We start from the raw sequence: 22,754 nt of genomic DNA, 5'->3' as shown, positions 1-22,754 counted from the left end.
CGAGGGTAAGATCTGTCTTGATCTGCTGAGGATGCCTATGATCATACAAACCTCATCACAAATAGTAGTGTGATATGGGATTTCCATGATACGTTTTCATGAATAGTGATTCCTAGAAATTTGTTTTCCTCTACTCGAGATATTGAGATGTTATCAAAGAAGATATTAAATCTTGAGAGATCAATCATTTTACGTTGTGGATAAAAAAGGATGAACTTAGATAGATTTAGGGACTGTGCAATAATTATCTGGAGGGGGGGGGGGGGGGTTCTAAGATTAATCGGGGGGGCCTGAACTTAAACCAAAGCGCAGGGTAGGGGGGTAAGATGTAATTTCTTAAACATTTGTAGGGGGGGTTAGAAGTTAAACTGAGAGGTCTGATCTCAATCCATGGACTCAAGATAATGTATATTACATGTAAGCTAATCAAAATCAATTTTTGGAATCTTTTAAGAAATATTAATATTAACAGCTTCAAAACCTTGTACTAAAAATGAACAGTTTATCTCAACAATATTAAACATATATTCAAGAACTTGAGTTAAATCCCGAGTTGGTTTTGAACAATGTAGGGATGTAAGGAGGATCGGAGGTTGGGGAGGGGGGGTTGAAAGAAATCTCCCCTCTAGACGGGGGTGGACAAGAAGTTATTTTAACTTTAATTCAGGGGGGGTGCAACTTTATTTTAAGGCCTACTTTGCTAATTTTAGAACCCCCCCTCCAGATAATTATTGCACAGTCCCTTATCAGTAAGCTTATTGGCACGAAACCAAGTTGAAGCTAACGAGGCTCTTGATTAACGATATTTATTAGAGTAGGCAGGTCTTTATGACGAAAAAAAAAGACTTTGTATCATCAGCAAATAAGATAAATGCAAGATATATTTAGAGGAGGGAAAAAGATCACTGATTTAAATGAACAAAAGGAGAGGACTGAGGAGCTAGCCCTGGGGAACCCCACATACAACCTTGGTGTTTGGAGAAATTTGATCATTGATCATAACATATTGTTGTCTATCAGTTAGGTAACTTCCAAGCCATGCTAAGGGAATTCCACGGATACCATAATAAAATAAATAAAATAAAATAAAATAAATAAAAAATGTAAATTTTATAATGGAACTATAATAATAACATACAATAATATAGTAATAATCAATGGCTAATAAGACTAAAATTTTAAAACATTTACAAATACTTGAGAATGTAAAAGTTCTCACAGATTTGTCAATAATTAGACCATCGCAGCCATGGCGTATATGAAGGAGTTCCTTGCCCGATTAGTTTTCAAATTGAGCACATAAAAACTGCGCTGTTTTCTTAAGTTGTAACTATTGCGGCTGCAAGTTGGAGGCAACAGGTTTCTAATCTTATGATTCGGGTCCGAAAGGATGCTGTTAAAAAGGGTGTTACAAAGTTGATCATGGTGTTCGCCCAGAGATAAAATCCCCAAAACATCCAACCCAGTGTTGTAGCTGGCGCCTGATACTATAATCGATACGGCGCGTTTCTCTAGGCGTACTAGTTCCTTTTTAAGATTCTGGGAAAGGGCACGGTAGAAGGCAGGTATAGCATAATCAGTTATTGACCTAATACATGCAATATAGAAAAGCACTTGGTCATTAGGTGGTACTCTAGCTCGTTTAGGCTGCGCCAGAAAATAAAACCGCTTCCTAGCCTTTTTGATTACCTCGTCTATATGAGCGTTCCATGAGAGGGAACTACTTATTGTTACACCTAGCAACTTCACTGTCCACCACCTCCAGCTCGTTTCCGCCGACAATCACTGGATCAGACTCAGTTGGTTATTTGGCAAAGGAGATTCTCAGCGTTAAGGTGGACTCTGTTATCATGAGACCACTGGATGACCCGGTCAGCTATACACTGGGCATTGCTGGCTCCACCCTTTAAAACGAATTCTGACGCAGTGGTGTCGTCTACAAATTTCCAAAGGTGTGGTGAACTAATATCTAGATCGCTTATCATTAAAACAAATAACCAGTGGCCTAACTTAGTTCCCTGTGGTACCCCGGATGGGACGGAACCCCACCGGCTCAGAAAAGCAACCCTCTGTTAACTTGATTCCCTGTGATCGATCGGAAGGAAAATCTGAAACCCAGTTGGCAATACTAAGTGGGATATCTAATTGAGATAATTTAGTGATGACAATACTATGGTCAATAAGATCAAAAGCCTCAAGATAGTCAAATAACAAGGTCCTAACAGTTGGAATCTGTGCGAATCTTTTTACTGAAGAATTTCATTCTAAAAACATATCATAATGGTGTTTAAACTGTGAACTAAACAAAAACCAAAAACTCCAATTCACTTTCCGGAGGCGGAGTCGATATTCCCGGCTATGTTTGGAAATTTGATTGATGGAAGCCAAAACGCAGCTTGGCACTTGGCGCTTGAAGGTAAGATTCCGCAGAATTATAAAAATTGCAGTAATAGAAGTCCCAGATGAAGTCCAGCAAATGCAAGCTGAGGTTAGCGAGGTTTTTAGATCGGAGGCCGAGGACGACTACGAGTACGAGTTTTCCGTAATGAGCATGCGCATAAGGTTTGGAGGCCGACTTTTTTTGAAGTGCGCGCGCTCAGAACGGAAACTCGTACTCGTAGAAGTCCCAGATCAAGTCCAGCAAGCTGAGGTTAGGAAGCTTTAGATCGGAGGACGAGGAGGACTACGAGTACGAGTTTTCCGTACTGATCATGCGCATAAGGTTTGGAGACAGACATTTATCGAAGTGCGCGTGCTCAGAACGGAAACTCGTTCTCGTAGTCGGCCTCGTCCTCCGATCCAAAAGTCCCTACTGATTTAAGTCCGGCGGAGGCCCTTCTGAAAATATCACTCTTTGACCACTCTCCACTGACGGAATAGCTTATTATTATTATTATTATTATTATTATTATTATTATTATTGTTATTATTATTTATTGTTTTATTTTATTAAATTTCGAACACGTGACACATTACATTTACCTTACAGTTGAATACCAAGATGCATATAAAAAAGAAAAAGAAAATTCAGACGAAATAATCGAGCTATCTTTAAGCTTGTTTGAATAGATGTAATACATCATGTATAAAAAAGTATGGTTAAACCTTCTCACAGCCCTATGCGCAGCAAGGCTTACTTGAACAAGCCAAACACGATTTCTTTTACAAACTGGTATTGTTTGTGGCATTAAACCACCCCACCAGCTGACGAGTAAAAGACAAGGTGAATTGGCAGTCTAGAAAAGTGTTTCCTATGGAATCTAATTCACCGCAATACAAGCAATCACTTTCACTGTTAATTCCATATCCTTTTAATTCCTTTTTGGTCACCAAAAAAAAAAATTGAACTTAAATTATGGATGTTACTGTCAGGTATATCTATGAGAAAATGCAATCCTCTGTCATAATTGATATAGTAATTTCCAAATCACCAATGCATCGATCCGAGCCTGAAGGGCGAACACTAGTTCCAGGTATCATGTAGATAGATAGTCAAAATGTAGAAAGGCATAATGACAAAAGCAATCACGCAAATAGGCATAACGTGAAAAGGCATAACTTAGATAGACATACTGCGAAAAGGCATCTCTTTAAAAGTGTTAACGCGAGAGGGAGGAAGGGGTGGGTATGTGGTCAGGAGTGGGGGAAGGGTCGGTAATTGCTGCAGAAAGCACGACAAAACTAGCCCCCGCAGAAACTTGCGCCGCTAGTTCAGATAGTACCATTTTGAAAATGGTTGCAAATTGTGTAGGTCCTGCTTCACAGTAGACAGTGTCGTCTGTTTTAAGCGATGCAATTCGGCTTCTGAGCGACGAGAGAACGACCGAAGATCAGTCCGAGCAAGAAAGAGCGCTTACTGAAAAGGACATCGTTGTGGCAATTTCAAGCTGTCGGCTTTTATTTGGAATCTTGGTCGGCCTGGTTGACCCGTATAAAAAAACAGCAGGTACCTGTGTAGCATTGACTTCATTGACTGTCATTGCCAAAGCTTTTCGAAGAATAGACTATCTGTGCACTCTGCGGATTAATAGTTTCAGCTGAAAAAGGACATAAATTAATTGCTTAAGTCGAAAGGAATCAAAATCACTTCAGGAAACACTTTTCTTCCTGGCGTGATAGTTCAGTAATAATTCTCTAATATTGAGCCAAGACATTCGAGTGGAAGAAGAAGGTATCGCCCGTTCGATCACCATCTTCTCAAAAAAGATACGAAGGCTCCAGGTCATTCCTACGACCGCTAATTGTCTCGCGTAATGATTATTTGCGTGATGACTATTTGCGTGATGCCTACTTGCGTGATGCCCTTTGACGTTATGCCTATTTGCATTAAGCTTTTTCGTGTTATGCCTATTTGCGTTATGCCTACTTGCATTTTGCCTTTTCAGTCGTGTTATGCCTACTTGCATTTTGCCTTTTCAGTCGTGTTATGCCTATTTGCGTTTTGCCTTTTCGCGTTATTCCTATTTGCATTATGCCTTTTTCTGCATTTTGACTATCTGCATGATACTGAAACGGGTGTTTGGATCGATGCATTCACGATTTGGAAACTGCTTTATCAATTACAGAGGATTACATTTTGTCATAGATATACCTCCATATTAAATTCTCTTATTTTCTTTACACATTTTATGACATCTTAAAAGATTCTCCCCATGCTATAAGCCAGCTGGAGTTAACTGATGTAGCTTTAAATTTAAAAGCCAATAAAAGTCCCGAGATTTTAGTTTTTCTAAAGCAATTATTATATTATTATATTATAATTACCAATTTCATTTCTTTATCAAGGTCTGTAACTGCAGTCCCGTGTGAGGTGTCCCTTCCTCAAGAGACCAGTGAAATATGTAAAGCGATGAGGGACAAAGAGCTGGCTGGAAAACAGGCCACGTTTACCTACAAATTCGACGCTTCCGTGCACGGCTTTGCATTATTAAATATGACACCCAATGAACTGGCTGTTGTGTTAACTCAAGATCCTTTCAGCAGATACTGCGTCACTAGTTATCTTTCCACGGTTTTAGCAAGCAATGCATCTCTTTACCAATATTTGAGTATCACTGGTGGAAAGGAGATCGCAAACATTTCAGAGTATCTCCCGCTATCAGCATTTTTCCAGTCATTTATGGAGCCAGCAATTGGAGTAAGTAGATGAGGGGGGGGTATTGGTTTTCCTGACTACTGGGTACTAACCAACCAGAAAACGTTTCCTGCCCGGAATTCCTCTCAACGAAACCGTCTCTTTTTCCCCTCTAGAGATACGCAAGACTTCCTTCCAGATATGAGGCTTTCATTAGAAATAAACCTTTATGGATAAGCGACAAGTACTTCACTCAGCAGCGTCTGGCGGGAACCAACCCGATGTCCATCCGCCAGGTGACTATCCATGGAGGTAGGGCTTAAACTGTCGGCAGAAAAAGTGGATCTGTCTTACTTTGACTGACTAAACTTGAGTACACTCGAACCTCCACTAAAGGACGCCACCTGTAATCGGACGTCTCTCGTAAGCAGACACGGACACCTATTCAGGGTCCACAGGGTATAAAACATCCTTCCGTATATCTAACGAAATGGGTTCGTTTTTAACGGTTTCATCGCAGACTGTCCTGGACAAAACATAGTCATTTCGATTACAATTAGCTTTTTTTCCTTTCATATCCTTTTAAAACTTTTCTTCAAGCCAGTCGCACGAAAATTTGTCTCCTTAAAGGAGCGAGGCAATTCTATACCATATCCTGCTCCTCTCACAGTTTATCCGCTTTCCCGTTGTAAGAACTGCCGTTGCTGAGTTAGACGCACTCTTCCGGAACTTCCTCACCCAATCTCAAACACATTCTAATGAACAAATGGCTTCTTATACAAAACCAGCCCTTACAAAGAGAAATCATTAAAAACTCTCCCCTAAGGAGGTCTTTGAAAGATGTACTTGTTAGAGCAAAGCTCTGAGGTCTTTCAATTTCCTATCTTGACCAATAAGAGTCGTGTTTTGCCTGCCTACTCACCTTGAAACACAACCACAAGTTGTCTCAAGGAGCTGTAAAAGACTTGTTGTGGTGTATGATATGCCCTCTATTGCACTTTCTTTTTTCAACCTCCCATGAGCGGACACCTCCCGTAAGCGGACACTTATCCTTGGTCTCGAGGGTGTCCCGCGTACAGAAGTTTCGACTGTATCATACCTAACTGAAAAGTGACGACCTATGAATGAAGACTTACATGGAACCTCCTCCTCCTTTGAGGTCAGGCCGACGGGAAGTAAATTCACAAGGTCTAGAATTTAATTTGTACACATGTCACGCCTCTTGATGGCTTCCACCTCGATCGCTGTGGTGACACAGTTCATTTTGGCGACCTCTCAGAAAGGTGAGCCAGTTTTCCCCGAAGGTCTTGGGTTCAATTCCCACCCTGGTCAGAGTTTTTCTTTGTCCTTGTGTGGGCCCATTCCCATTAGAAAAGCTAAAGCTCACATGGTTGATATGGGGTTGAAAACTAGCACTTCACATTACACTCTAATCTTCAGTTAAGTCCGTTGTAAATAAGTGTTTTGTCTGTGTTGTCTCTCGCTCTGTTTCTCTCAACTTTTAACGGTGTTCTTCATTGAAATAGCAGTGTTCTTCTTCTTTCTCGGCTTCTCGAGCTCTCGACAGAAATTTCTCAAATTTTGTCGCTTCTCCTCTGGTACGCTTTCCTGCTTTTTATCTCTTTTTTCGTCGCTAATAGTATGAAATACTTGAAAACAACTTCCTAAAGTAAACAAGTTTTTGAATGCGATATCAATGCCCACACCATTTCCTGCGTAATTTCCCGCCAGGAAAAACGCGGGTTTCACATTTCTCGCCAAGAAAATATAACATACCCCTTACCACGACTGGCTGACACCTGATTCCCTTCTCTCCTCCGCAAAGAGTGTACAGGCGAGCGTACGAGACGTCAAAACCAAAATAATTATTTCTCGGATTGATAGTTTACCAAATTTTCAAGTAAAGCTATGATCCTCGCATTTATGGACGCAATTTTTGCAATTGCGAAGAGAAGCCGGAAAATTTCAGGACTTTAGCGGTGTTTGAACCCGTGACCTTGCGATACCGGTTCGACGCTCTAACCAACTGAGCTATGAAGCCACTGACGTTGGGAGTGACCAACTCCAGCTTACTTGATTTCATATCCGCAGTTCAGTGTTTGATTCATTTCATATATCACTTCGTTCATTGTGACCAAGTTTTCTTAGCTATGCAGCTCGCGCGCGCGTGAGTGTGCGCTCGAGGAGCTCTGCTATTATTGTCTTTCTGTAGTTAAGTCATCCGGATAAAAAAAGTCCGGATTAAGGGCGCTTTTCTTTTGGGAGAACTGGCTGGCCAGACCCGTCAAGTTGCAAAGAAAATGCAACAATTTGAAGGAACACTTGCATAATAATCCCTCACGTATTTCTGGAGAAGTATATATCATTCTGGAAGTGTGTTAAGTTGAAGGCGTTGTAATAATAATTGTCGCTGCTAATCCCTCGCATTCCTCTGGAGGAGTATACATAATTCTCAAAGTGTGTTAATTTCAAGGTGTTGTAGAGTTAGTCCTTCCAACTGCCCGGTCTGGCCGGTCAGTTCTGTCAAATGGAAAGCGTCCTTTGCGTCCACGTAGTTCTGGATTCATAGCGGATTAAAAAATATCCACTCTGGAGAGTGCATTTAAAAAATTCCGGATATATTCGCCAACGAATTCGCTGGATACGTGTGGAGAAGGCGTATCCAGAAAGAAAAAAAACTGCGGACTTAAACTTTAATCTAATAGAGAACTTAAACAACGACGACGGCGACGGGAACGAAAACGTCATCTGAAAATAGAAATTCGCGTTATTATAATGCACCTATCAATGTTAAGCCGCTGGGGAGGGGGGTGGGGGAAACACGGGCATAGGAGGGGGATTTGACGTTACAATTCTGCCCGTGGTAGAGACGTTTGATCATTCGTTGAGTTCCGGGGGTCGGGACCTTTGACTTTAACCGTTAGAAGAGTGGGGTCCACTGACGCCATCTTGGCTGATCGCCATCTTGAATGACCGAGAAAGACTGAAAAATAGTACCGCCATTTTGGGATTACCCAGAAGTCACTAGAAGCAAACCGATTCTCTGCGATTCTCTCAACGCCATGAGTGAAAGAGTGAATCTGCTCTATATTTTGCAATTGTAAGACAAAGGTCATCGAATCTTTTTAACAAGGTTGGCATGTAATCCAATAGAAAAGCTTTTGTTTCCGTTGTGTTCTGGTGGATATTTTTTGCATATGTTTGAATATTGATGAGTTTTCTTTGTGCAGCTTGTGTATACTTGCTTGAATTCATAAGCATAATAAATGTATTTAATTAAATTTGCTATGTAGGTAAGGCTCTGGTAGTTGCTCTGGTAGTTGGTGAGAGTTAAATAAATCAATACGGTGAAAACAGAATTCAAAATTGATTTTGACGACGAAATCTTGGTTCTGCAATTCAAAGACGAATGGCAGGAGTTCGTGGATCTTGACGCTCTGGAACACGTGGCAGATTGTTCCAAGCTCCGGGTGCCCCTGGGGTGAGAAATTTGCACGTTTTTGACCCAGGATGACTTCCCTGGGGCCGGGCATTTGAACAGAAAAACTGATCTGAGTTCAAATCCCCCGTCTATGCCCGGCCTCCTCCCCCAGCAGCTTAACATTGATAGGTGCATAATCACTTCGTGACGCGGGTGTAGTGTTTTCTCAAAAATGACATTAGGGAGCTTAAGCACGCGCGTTTTTGATACGCGGACGGCAACCGGAAGTGAGCTGCTTTCCCTTTTAACTTGTCTTCACACAACCACATTTACATTACTAAGTATATTTTCTCTATAAGAGATCATTGTATAAAAATCCGGGAGACACCACTGTCCTGGTACGCGAAATGTTCTCTTTCGGTTACCGTCCGCGTCTCAAAAACGCGCGTGCTTAAGCTCCTTATTGGTCGGAACCACTCGTAAATTGCGGGAGTAAATGAAAATTTATTGTCAAGTGTTGACGTTCTTCATAAAACCTCAAATTTAGCCATTTCACGTTGTTGTTCTGCAGACGACGGCAAAGGCATGGATAAAAGTGAAAAATGCACGTGTAGGGCGTGCAATGCCATTTTTTTTCCTCTAAATATACAAATTCGTCGCGTTCTCGTTGCCGTCACCGTTGTCGTTGCTCAAGTTCCCTATTATTGTTTTGCGGCGTTGTCGTAGCCGTAGCCGTCGTCATTTCTTAATTAAACTCCATAATCATTCAAGATCTCAGTGCTTGGGAAATTTGCAAAAATATTAGGCGGTCCATCATTTAAAATATTTCGGATACAAACGCTTTCTTTTCAAAAAAAAAAACTCAGGGAACACTGATCATTCAATCTTGAATGTAGCAGGCTACAGCAGTTCTATGACTCCAGCGATGTACAAACGTGAATCAATAAGACGATTGGTAAAGTAGTGGCGACGATGCCTACGTCGACAAAAAGGCCACAAAACAATAATATCATTGGTTAAAAGAGGAAAAAGAATCGTGCTGCACGTGCGAACACGCAGGTGCTTTACGTACAAGGACGTGAAATCATCAAATTTAAGGTTTTAATGACAACGCTATCATTTCTTGGTTTCTTTCAAAGCCTCTCTATCGCTTGAGAGCATTCCTCGCACGCTCGTGCTTGCGGAAACCGCTTGCGTAGATTCGCGCGTTGTCTGTTTTATAAAGCACCTTAAATACCTTAATTAAGGCGTATGTCCCTTTAGAAAATGAAGCGGCACATTTATGGGATGAATTGAAATGGGAACAAGAGAGAAGTGTAATGTGAGGTGCTATTTTCTACCCATGTAAACCGTATGAGCGTTAGCCTTATTATTGGAATTGGGCCCAAACAATTGCAAGGACAGAGAAAAGCTCTGATCGGGGTGGGAATTGAACCTACGAGCTTCGGGTTAATACACCTCTGCTCTACCGACTAAGCTACAAGATTACACGGGAGCAGATCGTGGGAATTCAAAAAGGTCAATTTCACGGCAATGAATATGTACAAGTACAAGGAAGGGATACGTTTTTGCAAACGTTAGCCGTGTCGTTAGAAATTAAACCCATTTTCGTGATTTACCTCACGGATCTGGATTCGTCTTGCATTTTGCACTAACAACTTACTGTGTCCACCACAGGTTGCACTGTTAAGACAACAAAAGGTAAATGGTGCCATTTTCCATTCACCTACCGTGGAAAGGTTTACAGCAGTTGCACGACTGATGGCCATTACAGACTTTGGTGTTCAACAACGGACAATTATGCTCAGCATGGCTTTTGGGGGAACTGCGCAGCCAGTAAGTTAAGATTAGTTCTCTACTTGCACAAATCCTCTTTTACCCTCTCCCCCCAAGTTTTGCATAGCTGTAACTGTTGCATAACCGTTTCTGTAATAATCTTGCGATTCCTCCAAGTCGTTCGGCTTGGAAAGTGTGAATACACATTCCAAGAATGAAATAGATGTGAACGGTGTGGATATTTTGCGAGAAAATTGAAAATTCATCGTCAGGTGCTGTCGTCTTCCATATGACCTTCAATTCGATCATTTCACGTCGTGGTCAAGACGAGAACGGCAAAGAAATGTATCAAAATGTAAAACGCACGTGCAGGGCGTGCAGAACTATTGTTTTTGCAATTTAAACCTACCGTTTTGTGGCGTTCACGTAGCCGTCGTCGTCGTCTTTGTTTAAGGCCCCTATTATTGTTTTGTGGCGTTGTCGTAGCCGTAGACGTCGTCATTTGGTAGTTTAAGAAACGACAACGGGTACGGCAACGACAACGCCAAAAAGCAGTAATATTATTGGTTGAAAAAACCAAAATGATCGTGCTGCACGTGCGACACGTATTTTTGAACATTTCTCCCCGTACTCGTCAAAAGTACTACGTGAAATTACCAAATTTGAGGTTTTGACGACAACGTGGACAAACTAAAGTGAATCTTTTAGTCTTACTCTTTACTTCAAATCCGTCCGTATCAATCCAGTTATAGGACACTTCCCACATATTGTATAATATAAACAAGATTGAATAATCCCGAAATACTTAGAATAGCTCAAACGTATATTTTGAAGTGACGTTTTCGTCCCCGTAGCCGTCGTGGTTTCTTAAACTCCCTATTTCTTTAACTCCCTCATTATTCAAGATCGCGGCGCCCGGGAAATTCGCACAAAAATTAGGTTGTTCTTCATGTTACTCATCTCGGATACAAATGCTTTCTTTAAAAAAAAAATACTTAGGGAACACCGATCATTCAATCTTGAATGTACGAACGTGAATAAACAACACAAAAAGGGCACAAAACAATAATATCGTTGGTTAAAAGGAGAAAAAAGAATCGTTCTTCACGTGTGGGCACGCACTACATACAAGGACGTGAAATCGTCAAATTTCAGGTTTTAATGACAACGTTCTCCTATCTTCTGGTTTCTTTCAAGGCCTCTCTATCGCTTGAGGACATTTTTCGCAGGCTCGTGCTTACGGAAACCGCTTGTGTACATTCGTCCGTTGTCTGTGTTATAAAGCACCTTAAACTGACCTTTAGCGGCACATTGATGGAATTACATGAAAAGGGAACAAAAGAGAAGTGTTACGAGAAAATAAATCCATTTTCGTGATTTTTTCGCACGAATCTGGCTTTCTTCGTACATTTTGCACTAATTAAGCAATAGAGGACGTATTCCGTGTTTCCATAGCCTCATCTAAACTCGAGAGGGAGTTGAGACAATTATGCAAACCCGAGACGCAGTCGAGGGTTTGCATAACTGTCGAGAATTCTCCCAACTCCCCCTAGTGTTTAGATGAGGCTATGGGAACCCGGAAAAAAGTCCTCTATTGCTTTTATAAAACATTTCTGATTCGACAAATGAAGGAAAAGGCTGGTTTTTTTTACTTTTAGATTGAAACAGATTTTCTTGATACAAGCTCATATTTCCTACCAGCCGATCAAAACGCGCGTATGACTACATAACCAATCAAAACTCGAGTGATGTCACAGCCGTGTTTTCATACTCTCATCTAAACACAGTTTTTGACCATTGAGAGTGCGCTTACTATCCTAATTATTTTATAACAACTTACAGTGTCCTCCACCACAAAGGCTGAAGGTTGCAGTGTTAAGACAACAGGAGGTGAATGGTGCCATTTTCCATTCACCTACCGTAGAAAGGTTTACAGCAGTTGCACGACTGATGGCCATAACAGACTTTGGTGTTCAACAACGGACAATTATGCTCGGCATGGCCTTTGGGGGAACTGCGCAGCCAGTAAGTTAAGATTAGTTCTCTACTTGCACAAATCCTACATGAATATGTCGCAAAAGAAATCGAAAACAATGCCTATGCAATTTTTTTTGGGGGGGGGGGGGATGGGGGGGGATAAAGAGATGTATTATGGGATTTGTGCATGTGGTGAATACAAATATCCATAGTTTTGGTAATTTGGTTTTTAAGGTTGAAGGCGGAGAGTTAGGGACTTTAAGATCTACGACGCGGTCGTCAACGAGAACCTCACAATATCATTGGTTAAAACATGAAAAATTATCGTGCTGCACGTGCGGCACAAAATTTAGCAACTATTTTTGCGGTCTTCTTTACAACAACGACGTGAAATCACCAAATGTGAGGTTTTAAAGACAACGCCAGTGTACAAATGTGAATCTTTTATTCTTTTTTTTTACTCTGAAACCACTAGTAACAATTTATTTTTAGGATACTTCGTCCACAATGTACAGCGTGAACGAGATGCAATAATCACGAAAGACGTTTTCGCCGACGTCGGCGTTGTAGATCTTAAAGTCCCTATTATTTCTTGAAACACGACTGTGCTCCTAAAAGTTCATATTAAATTACTCTGCGAGTCAAACTTCGCTTTTTGCAAAAGGGGAAAACTTGAAATTGGTCTTTCCGTAAAAGCACAAAGAAACGGACAATGATATAGTAGTTGTGATATTGTCACCCTCCTTACCGTATATAACTCCGTTTAAATGCGAAAGAAAAAGGGCTCCGACTTGAGATGGTCTAAGAGCTCATGGTCTCTCTATTTTGCGATTTAAGAGGTAGTAGGTGCGTCGGGGTTAAGTAATGCTTTGTCGCGGAATGTTTAACAAACCAGTGCGTTCCTAGGATTTGCTAGGTTTAGGTGGTTTCCAGTTTGAGGAGGAATTGAAGCTCTGACCAAAAAGTCCTTGAGTGTTTTGTCCTTTCTGCAGGCGACAATAGGAGCATTAGGAAAAATTTGCACAAGTTTTGGGACGTTAGATATTAAAAACCAGTTTTTCATAAGGATCTCTTTGAGTTTAGGTATAGCTGGGTTGAAGGTGGTAACGAACGGTAGAATGTTTTTGCATGTATTTATTTTGTTTTTCAAAGCCTCATTTGGCGATGAGAAAACTACCTCTGCTAGTGTTTTTTCAACTAGCTTGCGTGGGTAGCCTCGTTCAAGTAGACGCGATTGGAAAACCCGTTTGTACGTCTCGAATTTTTCCTCAATCGAGTTCGTTCGCAAAAAGCATGTCTCTCCTTTAATGAAACCCTTCTTTAAGCTGAGAGGTTAACATAAAGAGAAATGTGTGTATTGGAACGTTTCTGTGGCTTTAAAATAAGTTTGGACATCAAGGAACACTGTGCGTTTAGATTTTCGCAAGTGAATTTCATCGTAGGGTGGAATTGGTAAGCAAATTCAAGCTGTTGATTTTGTGTTTGCTTATGGTCCACACTGAAAAAAGGTTATCAATGAATCTTTTCCAGATAGTAGGTTAATGGGGGCTGGATAAAAGTAGTTGTTTCTCGATGTGAGCCAAAAAGATGACTGATAAAGCTACTGCCATTTTTGTGCCATTGCTATACCGTGGGTCTTTAAGAATCAGTTTCATGAGGTCCCCAAGAGTTGATGTGGGGATGGGTGGATTTGACTGATAGTGCTTTTCATAATATTGGCAGATAACCTCCATCTCCTCTTCCTGCGGGATGTTGGTATAAAGTGAACAGACATTGAGTGTAGCAATTATTGCATTGTCTGGAAGTTGCGTGTTTTGTATTGTTTTGTGGTGTCTCAAGAGGAAATGAGGGGACAGAGAGGGAGGCTCCCGGTCCAGCCCTCGGGATATGTCACGTCCACGAAAGTTATTTTTAGACGAGCGGAAGTCTTTGTTCTAGCGGAAGTCTGTCTTCCGAGACGTCCGCATACAGGCCAACTTCGGTCTGATGTTTGAATGAATATAAATATTGATCAGCCTTCCACGTGCGCCGCCATTTTCTCTTTTCACTAAAAACCTGAGAGCGAGGCAAGACTGTATACGGACGTCTCGGAAGAAAGACTTCCGCTCCTCTAAAAATAACTTTGGTGGACATGACATATCCCGGCCAACGCCCTGAGCCTCCCTTTCTTTCCCTTCATTTTCTCTTGGGTGTCTTTAATATATGACTGTTTCTTAGCAATAGGTTGTAAAAGCGAATCGATGAAGCTTGAAATACGTTCTGTAGGGCCACCACTACCGGAAACTATCGGTCTGCTGACTGGGTTTGGTTTGTGTATTTTCGTCATGCAGTGTATAGAATACCGGTATTCTGGGTGGGTTCTGGCTTTGATTGAGTCATCTGAAAGTCATTGCGCCAATATGGTTGTTTGTATACAGTGCATTGACTATGTTGCTGACCTTTTTGTCCGTCGAGGACACTATAGGATCTTGTAGAGGGGTGTAAAAGTTTGTGTCACAGACTTCTACGTTGCCCTCTCGGATGTTGTCTTGGGCATCGATGACGACTGTTGTGGTCCCCTTATCAGCTTTTTTAATGTTCACCTTTCTATATGCGCGTAGTGCGGATACTGCTTGTCGTTCTTGTGCTGACAAATTGTCTTTAGCATTGCTAAAGGATATTGAAGCAATTTCAATTTTTCAATTGGTTCTGAATAGAGATCGGCTAATCGATGACTGAATTCTCCTTTCGGTTTTTTCTTGTCTGGTTTGGTCCCGGAACATTTGGTCCAGCTGTTTCTCGAGACTAGAAATGGTCTCAATGTCTGCGCTGGAGTCTACCCACGCAAGCTAGTTGAAAAAACACTGGCAGAGGTAGTTTTCTCAACGCGAAATGAGGCTTTGAAAAACAAAATAAAGACATCCAAAAACATTCTACCGTCCGTTACCACCTTCAACCCAGCTGTACCTAAACTCAAAGAGATCCTTATGAAAAACTGTTTTTTAACAAAATAGGACAAATCACTCAAGGACTTTTTGGTCACAGCTTCAATTCCTCCTCAAACTGGAAACCACCTAAACCTAGCAAATCCTAGGAACACACTGGTTTCCTACACATTCAACTTTAAAGCATTATTAACACACCTACTACCTCTTAAAATCGCAAAATAGAAAGACCACGAGCTCTTAAACCACCTCAAGTCGGAGCCCTTTTTCTTTCGCCTTTAAAAACTAAACGGAGTTCTATACGACAAGGAGGTTCGCAATATGAATATGATACATATTGCACCGGTATCGCATATGAATGAAAATTAAATTTCATAAGATAAAAGTCGCACTTAGACTCGCTTTGAAAAAGAAGCAGACGTCAACTCGGAAATGGCCTTTTCAGGTTTCATCTTCAAACCGTTTAAACGATCTGTTTACAAAGGTATTTGGTGTTTGTTTGAATTTTTTTCCTCACATAATTAAATTTTGTTGTCCTTAGAGATCATCGAGGAGAAGATAGAAGGTAAAACTTTTGTGACTCTTGCATTGTACATGTAATTAATGGTACCCGTTGCGTCTTGACCTTGCGTTAGTGTCTGTAACACCCCGAAGATAAAAGTGTGCACACATGTTGGATACTAGATGAATAACTTGAAACACAGTAAAATTTAAATGTCAGGGCAGTTTGTCTATCCATAATTCCGAAGCAAATTTGATTTGCGTCAATGATGACAATGGTGATGATTGTTTTTTTGCGGGACCAATAGGATTGGACTGGAACGAACTCAATGCGACATTGAACCCCACATTTGACTGGGAAACCGCTGTACAAACAGCTCTGAGAACTGATGATTCTTTGGAAGATGTAAGTTGCCTGAGGGGTAGAGATTTCTTACCTATTATTTGGAAGGCGTAATGCAAGTTGTGTTTTTTTAAGCGAAATTTTAACGTGGGCTGTACTGTCGTTTTTAAAGATACCCGTTCTTTTAATGGATAAAAATGTTCAAGTGTCAGATATCATTTTCGGACAAGAGAAAATGCAAAATCAGCTTCTGAATTATTCGAAGTTTCCGGTTCCTTTTCCATAGCTTGGAAAATGCATATATCTTTTTGGACGATTTAGTGTGTGGTATCGTAGGATAATTTTACGAGTCTCGCTGTAGCTTGGCGAGCCCGTAGAGTGAGTCACAGCTGTGATATCTCTTCCGCCAACAATTCTGTTCTCTTTTAAGAGGAGATGTACTTGTGACCTTTTTTTGGCATCTTTAATTTCAGGCCATAAAAAAAGGTTTCATCTTTGCTCTTCGCTACGAGTTGTGTGATGACATGCCCAGATCCCCGGATCTCACAGATCGTGATCCCCGTAGGACCATGAGGGACTCTCTATCTCCTATTGCTCTATTTGCATCTGCAAAAATAAAGGGGACAGATCGCAACGAACTAGTTCCTGTGGCAATTCAAATGGACTATAAACCAGGTCATGATGAAGTTAAATGCAAATGAATAGAGTAAATACCTCTGGATGGGGCATAGAATGTAAATCTTTCCAAGACAATAAATAAGAAAATAAGTAAGTAAATAAATAAATAAATAAACAAATAAATAAATAAGTAAATAAACGAATAAATCATCTTCTTAAATCTTTAGAGATTGACACTTGAAACCTATCGGAGCAAAGCCATCAGAAACCACAAAATCCGATCATTCCACATAATTATGAAGTCCAATAATCGAACTCACGAGGCGGCAGGCCTCTAGTACGCAATTCAGCCAATAAGGCTTAACTTCAGTCATTATTCTCTACACGAAACTTTCCATAGCCAGTGGAATTAGGTACAACTCAACTACCAACATATTAACTACATATTTTCCTATTTACTTTTCAGGGGCACCCAACGAATCTGTTCCTCACATTATCTGTTCCCCAGAGGAATCTTGCTGGCTGGGAAATTTTGTTATTGATAGAGGTTTTGCCTGGGAATTACTGACTTTTTCTAGCATTTCAACCCGAGCTGGCTGAGGACGACTAAAAAAAAAAAAAAAAAAGAAAAAAAAAAAAGGACCCCTTCCCTCTCCCAGAGAATAGTCACAAACATACGACGGCTGGTCAGAGTGATTGAGCTTGCGGAAAAAAATCTGTTTTGTCGCGGTTTTGTCGCTTTTGTTCGGTCGTTTTGGATCGAGGGATTTGAAAGCGCGCGGCATTCCTGGCTGGGAAATAAATTTGATCAGCTGGCTGGGAAACCAACCAATTTTATCTAGCTGGCTGGGAAATTTCTTGTGTGTCTTGCTGGGAAAAAGGAACAGATAATGTTTTCCCAGCAACACTGAAAAACACCTGAAAATGCCTTAATAACATTTATTTTCATTAACTGGGGTATAATAATACATTTTACAACAAATTGGTCGTTGGGTGCCCCTGACTTTTTGCTCTTCCTTATGCCTTTCGTCAGTTGTTTCTCTGTTTTATTACATACTCAACAAAATATCGCGTTTCTGATTGGTCAATGATTAAGGTATAAATCGGTTATAGAGTGCAAAAGAGATTAAAGAGTGCAATACGGACAAAGCGATGGAGTGATTTTGTTGAATATATAATAAACAAAAAAATCACATGAACTTACCTTAAAAACATCACTCGTGCCCATAAATCGCGTTCATACGATTTCTCATACTTATTACACACGTACATGTGAGTTGCAATCATTGTCCCATTTAGAGTGCTTTCACGTGACGTCCGGCCGCCATGTTAGTGAACCCAACTAATCCTCCTAAAATTGAGCTCTATTATCATGCAAATGTTTTCTTTTGTTTCGGTTTTCTGATCACGTGAGGGAAAACCCTGTATACTACCGAAGCGTTTACATAATAGCCCATTTCCGTGTTCATGTCTGCCTCCTCTTCAAAGCGAGTCTAAGTGCAAAGTTTTTCTTATGAAATTAGCTTTCATTCATATGTGAAGTAGAGGTAATTATCATCACAACAATTTTGCACTTAGACTCGCTTTGAAGAGGAGGAATGCATGAACTGGGAAATGGCCTACTAATTCGACTTTTATTTCTCTGCTAGCAGAGCTCTCTTTTCTTTTGCGTTTGCTGGAGCTGACGCGTACGGGAAAGAGACTTCTGCCATGGGTCGAACTTCATTGTGTTGAGCATGCACGGCGGTTACTTAGCGACTGAATCTTCACGTGATACTTCATGTTGTGTGGGCTCACTTAACAACAGGGAAAATACTGTAAAGGATGCGCGGGACAAAGTGGGCTCAGGTCACAGTCAGCAAACATATAATGGAGCATGCGCAGTTTGGAGAGAGCAGTCCAAGGTTGTGGACGACGGTTGAATCGAAGCGAGTTTCGACCCATGCCAAAGGTCTCTTTCCCGAAATCGTAAACCCAGCGAACGCATAAGAAAAGAGACGTCTGCTAGCAGGGAGGACTTTTATGTATATTACCAGCTATTGAACTGGTGGATTAGACCCATAAAATTCAAAATTTAAATTTACTGTTTTGCTAATTGTACCTCACAAGTAATTTGCCGTTGGTTTCTCTGCAAGTGTTCCTCCCTTGGTATACAATCATAATTATTTCAGTAAATGAATACTAATCCTTTTGTCAACCATTCTGTCGCTGTTTGACACCGTTATTTCGTAAACATTGTTTCAAAATGCTTTTGTAGATTCAGCAGTGTTCACTCCAAGCGATGGGGACAACTGGATGCTTGCAAAGCTGAACGTGCAGGTTACTGATCTCGGATATTCTCAAATTGTGGAACATCTCGCAAAGGTATAAACTAAACAATGTTTTACCGAGGTGAAGGCTACAGCGATGTTTCTCGTGACGTCATCCACTGTTATTTTAAAATATGCCAACCAGAACCTAATTGGCTGTTGAAACAACGACTTCTTTTGTTCCGTGGTTGGCAGATTTCAATATCCAAAGAAAAGTGACGTCAATCTTTGCTATTAGAGTTGAATATCAACCATCTTTTTTACCAAAAATAAAGTGAATCATTTTTTAATTAACTTCACAACCCTGTTTAACGGAAGAACAAAATTATGCTCAATGGAAACGATTACGAAGCATTTTAGTACCTTCCTCTTCGGCTGCTGTTTCGCTAATAACCAGAGATTAAACCATCCGGAACAAGTGAAAAGCATCACGTTTTGGTCATCTTAGCGTATACTACCATTTATTATCCAACTCTGAAAGATATCAACACTGCCAATTAAAAACGTGCTAAACGAGTGAAAATTACTATTTCAAGATGTTTACATTTGTACAGTTGAAGAACCAATCCGGCAATTTTTTCACTACACGTCACGAAAATACTGTCACACTCAGTTGACGAATAATCTCGTTGTTACAGTACAGGTTGGACAATAAATCGTTTGTTAGCTGAGGTGCAGGTATGGGTCCTTAAAGTACAGCTTAACTTGATCAAAAAAATACCACACGCCAAAAAATCTCAATCAAAATGCAATACAAGACTGAGATAAATAGATCGTTTGCAACCAATCTCTGGGGACGCAGATAACAATGCTACAATGTACAATTGCTGGTGGACGAACAAAAACAGCTAATGAGAAATCACCCCCTCCCTACTCCCCCAAGCCACACAGGGAGGAACTCGTTTTTTACTTTTGAATATCTCCCAAGGTACATTATCTTATGGAGCCTTTCTGCGTCAGCCTGAAACGTACTCTGGCAGCTCTGCATCCACTGAATCAAATGCTGAAGTATCACTGCAGAGAGATTGTAATCCCGAACGCCTTTGGCACCCCAGCACTGGTGGGTGAGCAAGGGTTTATGGACTTACTATTTGCAATTGGAAATGAAGGCGCTTTAAGGTTACTTCGGGATGGACACCAATATGCTACATGGGAAGCAACAGACTTCAGAGCACAGATAAAGGCAAGAAAAGTGGTTTCCCTATAAAGTAAAATGTGGCCATTGCTTAGATATTTGTATACATATTTGCCATGCTCCTCGTCGGCATTTTTTCCAAATCCAGCACGTGCTCTCGTCAAGCTGAATATCTGACGTTTCATTTAACTGTACTTTTGTGGTATAAGAAGGAGCTTGGGGCAAGCTCACATTGCATCAAACTGATCGGGGTCGAGAACTATACCCGGAAAAGTAAGTAAGTAAGTATAGTATATCCGTCTTTCGAAAATTTATTTCCAGGTAGGAAGGTCACGTGACATGTAGTTCTGGCAAACGCAGTCCTGATTCCCTTGAAAGGCCGAAACAAGGCAAACAGCATCACATAATCCTAAGAGACTTTCCAATACTAGAAAAAAATGAAACAACAGAATAGATGTAAACATTGTTGCTTGGGAGCTGGGATGACGCTGTGTTGAAAGCATTTTACTCCCAACAATGTGGCCCAGGTTTGACTTCCAAACTTGGCGTTGCATGTGGTTTGAGTTTGTTGGTTCTGTACTCTGCTCCGAGAGGTTTTTCTCCGGGTACTCCGATTTCTCCCTCTCAAAAAATCAACTAGCGATTTGATATGATTTGCTTTGATTTGACTTCTGTACATTGTTCCCAATTAGTGCCCTAATGCTAAAGACAGTTGACACTTATTTTTATTATTACGTACAATTAAATTACGTTTTGCTGGTCAACCGGACAAATTTCATTCCTTGGAGCGGGTAACAGCTAGCAATCAAGGTTCACAAGGTTCTGGACATCTCTCAAATCTCAAGAACTCTTCGCAGTATCCTTTTAGCTCCTAGTAATGCGGTCTTCTGCACGTGCCCTGATCTTACGCTTATACCAATATTCTGAAGTGACTTATTCAGCCCCTTAGGGATTGCTCCCAAAGCTCATACGACAATCCGTAACACCTCCACTATAGGCATAGCCCACATCGTTGTTATTTCGCGCTTGAGGTCTTCGGATATTTTTCAATTTTTTTCACTTTCCTTTGAGTTAACTCGGCGGTCAGCTGGTACGGCAACACCGATTATTATGCAGACTCCACCCACCTTCCTCACAACAATAATATCCGGCCTTCTAGCCTCTATTATATGGTCTCACTGTATGTTGAAATCCCAGAACACTTTGATATTGTCCGTCTGCAAAACACTCTGGGGCTGGTACCGGTTCTCGTACCATTTGTCTGCTCTGTCCAACCCATTCACACCACACAATTCCCAATGAATCATTCTGGCGACATCATTGTGTTTCTTCTTATACTCTTTTTGCTCAAGTTTTCTGCACTCGCTAATGACATGGGTAACAATTTCACCTCTCTCGTGACACATTATACACAGTGGAGATTACATACGCTTGTCCACATGAAACTTCACATAATTCGTTCCCAAAGCTTGTTCTTGTGTCGCACAGATGAGAACTTAAGTGCTGGTCAGCTTTTTTTTATCCAATTCCACGGTACTGCTACGTCAATAAGTTTGCAGGTTTTGTTCTTATGGTAGTTGATCACAGTATCCGTCATGTCAATGCGAATTCTCTATCAGTGTGTATCAGCACATCCCATAGTATTGTAGCTTCATCATTTCCAGTGACAAATGCTGGTTTGTATTTATACCACTTATCCGACATAACATAACATAACATAACATAACATAACATAACATAATCAGAAGTCTTTTAGATATAGATTTTGTAATAAAAACTAACGATAAAAAGTCACGACGTTTCGACCCCTCGGAGGTCATTTTCAAGTGAGAATAAAAGTTTTAAGAATTAGCATAAATATGTAAAAACTAGATAAAAATGCGGCGAACGCCGAAATGTGATAAAAATATGTACAAAAGTGTAAAAAGTGCTAAAAATATATGGAGTAATGAACGGTAGCTAGAGAAAACAATAGACAAAAAATAAATAATAATTAATTACAAGAACTGTTCTAAACAAATAATTTGGCGCGGATAGAGTCACACTGTTTGTTTAGCGATGGTTTCAGTTCTTTTATAAAAAACATTTCAAAAACAAGACAATCAAACTTGTTCTGGCACTTTCTCAGAATTCTAAAACTCTTTGCGATGTTGTTAGGTTCCAATTCATGTTTCTCTCTCAGATGGTCGCCGATGGTTGCCCCTTTGTGCTCTTCAATGCGCATTGCATTGAACATGCATTGGAACCTAACAACATCGCAAAGAGTTTTAGAATTCTGAGAAAGTGCCAGAACAAGTTTGATTGTCTTGTTTTTGAAATGTTTTTTATAAAAGAACTGAAACCATCGCTAAACAAACAGTGTGACTCTATCCGCGCCAAATTATTTGTTTAGAACAGTTCTTGTAATTAATTATTATTTATTTTTTGTCTATTGTTTTCTCTAGCTACCGTTCATTACTCCATATATTTTTAGCACTTTTTACACTTTTGTACATATTTTTATCACATTTCGGCGTTCGCCGCATTTTTATCTAGTTTTTACATATTTATGCTAATTCTTAAAACTTTTATTCTCACTTGAAAATGACCTCCGAGGGGTCGAAACGTCGTGACTTTTTATCGTTAGTTTTTATTACAAAATCTATAACATAACATAAGACCTTTATTTACACACGA

The 22,754-nt window shown here is 40.4% G+C and overlaps 2 protein-coding genes across 5 annotated transcripts in view; both read left to right on the top strand.

Annotated features, from left to right (window-relative positions):
* LOC137969526 (polyunsaturated fatty acid 5-lipoxygenase-like) overlaps positions 1–22,754 on the top strand; it is a 104,238-nt gene that overhangs the window by 23,879 nt on the left and 57,605 nt on the right. The gene's annotated exons all lie outside the window — the stretch shown is intronic.
* Positions 1–22,754, top strand: part of LOC137969528 (polyunsaturated fatty acid 5-lipoxygenase-like) — a 38,749-nt gene that overhangs the window by 13,608 nt on the left and 2,387 nt on the right. Inside the window, exons 3-11 of one of the 3 annotated variants that reach the window (XM_068815823.1) lie at positions 4,786–5,137; positions 5,251–5,386; positions 10,173–10,331; positions 12,114–12,296; positions 15,714–15,737; positions 15,982–16,079; positions 16,490–16,691; positions 18,892–18,998; positions 19,872–20,126. In XM_068815823.1, the coding sequence (XP_068671924.1) occupies positions 4,786–5,137; positions 5,251–5,386; positions 10,173–10,331; positions 12,114–12,296; positions 15,714–15,737; positions 15,982–16,079; positions 16,490–16,691; positions 18,892–18,998; positions 19,872–20,126 (1,516 nt within the window). The remainder of the gene's footprint in view (positions 1–4,785; positions 5,138–5,250; positions 5,387–10,172; positions 10,332–12,113; positions 12,297–15,713; positions 15,738–15,981; positions 16,080–16,489; positions 16,692–18,891; positions 18,999–19,871; positions 20,127–22,754) is intronic. The other 2 variants (XM_068815824.1, XM_068815825.1) reach the window with 2 other exon arrangements.

Source organism: Montipora foliosa, chromosome 9 (assembly GCF_036669935.1).
Source record: "Montipora foliosa isolate CH-2021 chromosome 9, ASM3666993v2, whole genome shotgun sequence".
NCBI classification, from domain to species: Eukaryota; Metazoa; Cnidaria; class Anthozoa; order Scleractinia; family Acroporidae; genus Montipora; species Montipora foliosa.
Note: the sequence above shows the minus strand (reverse complement) of the source record. Positions and strands in the feature narration are given on the sequence as shown.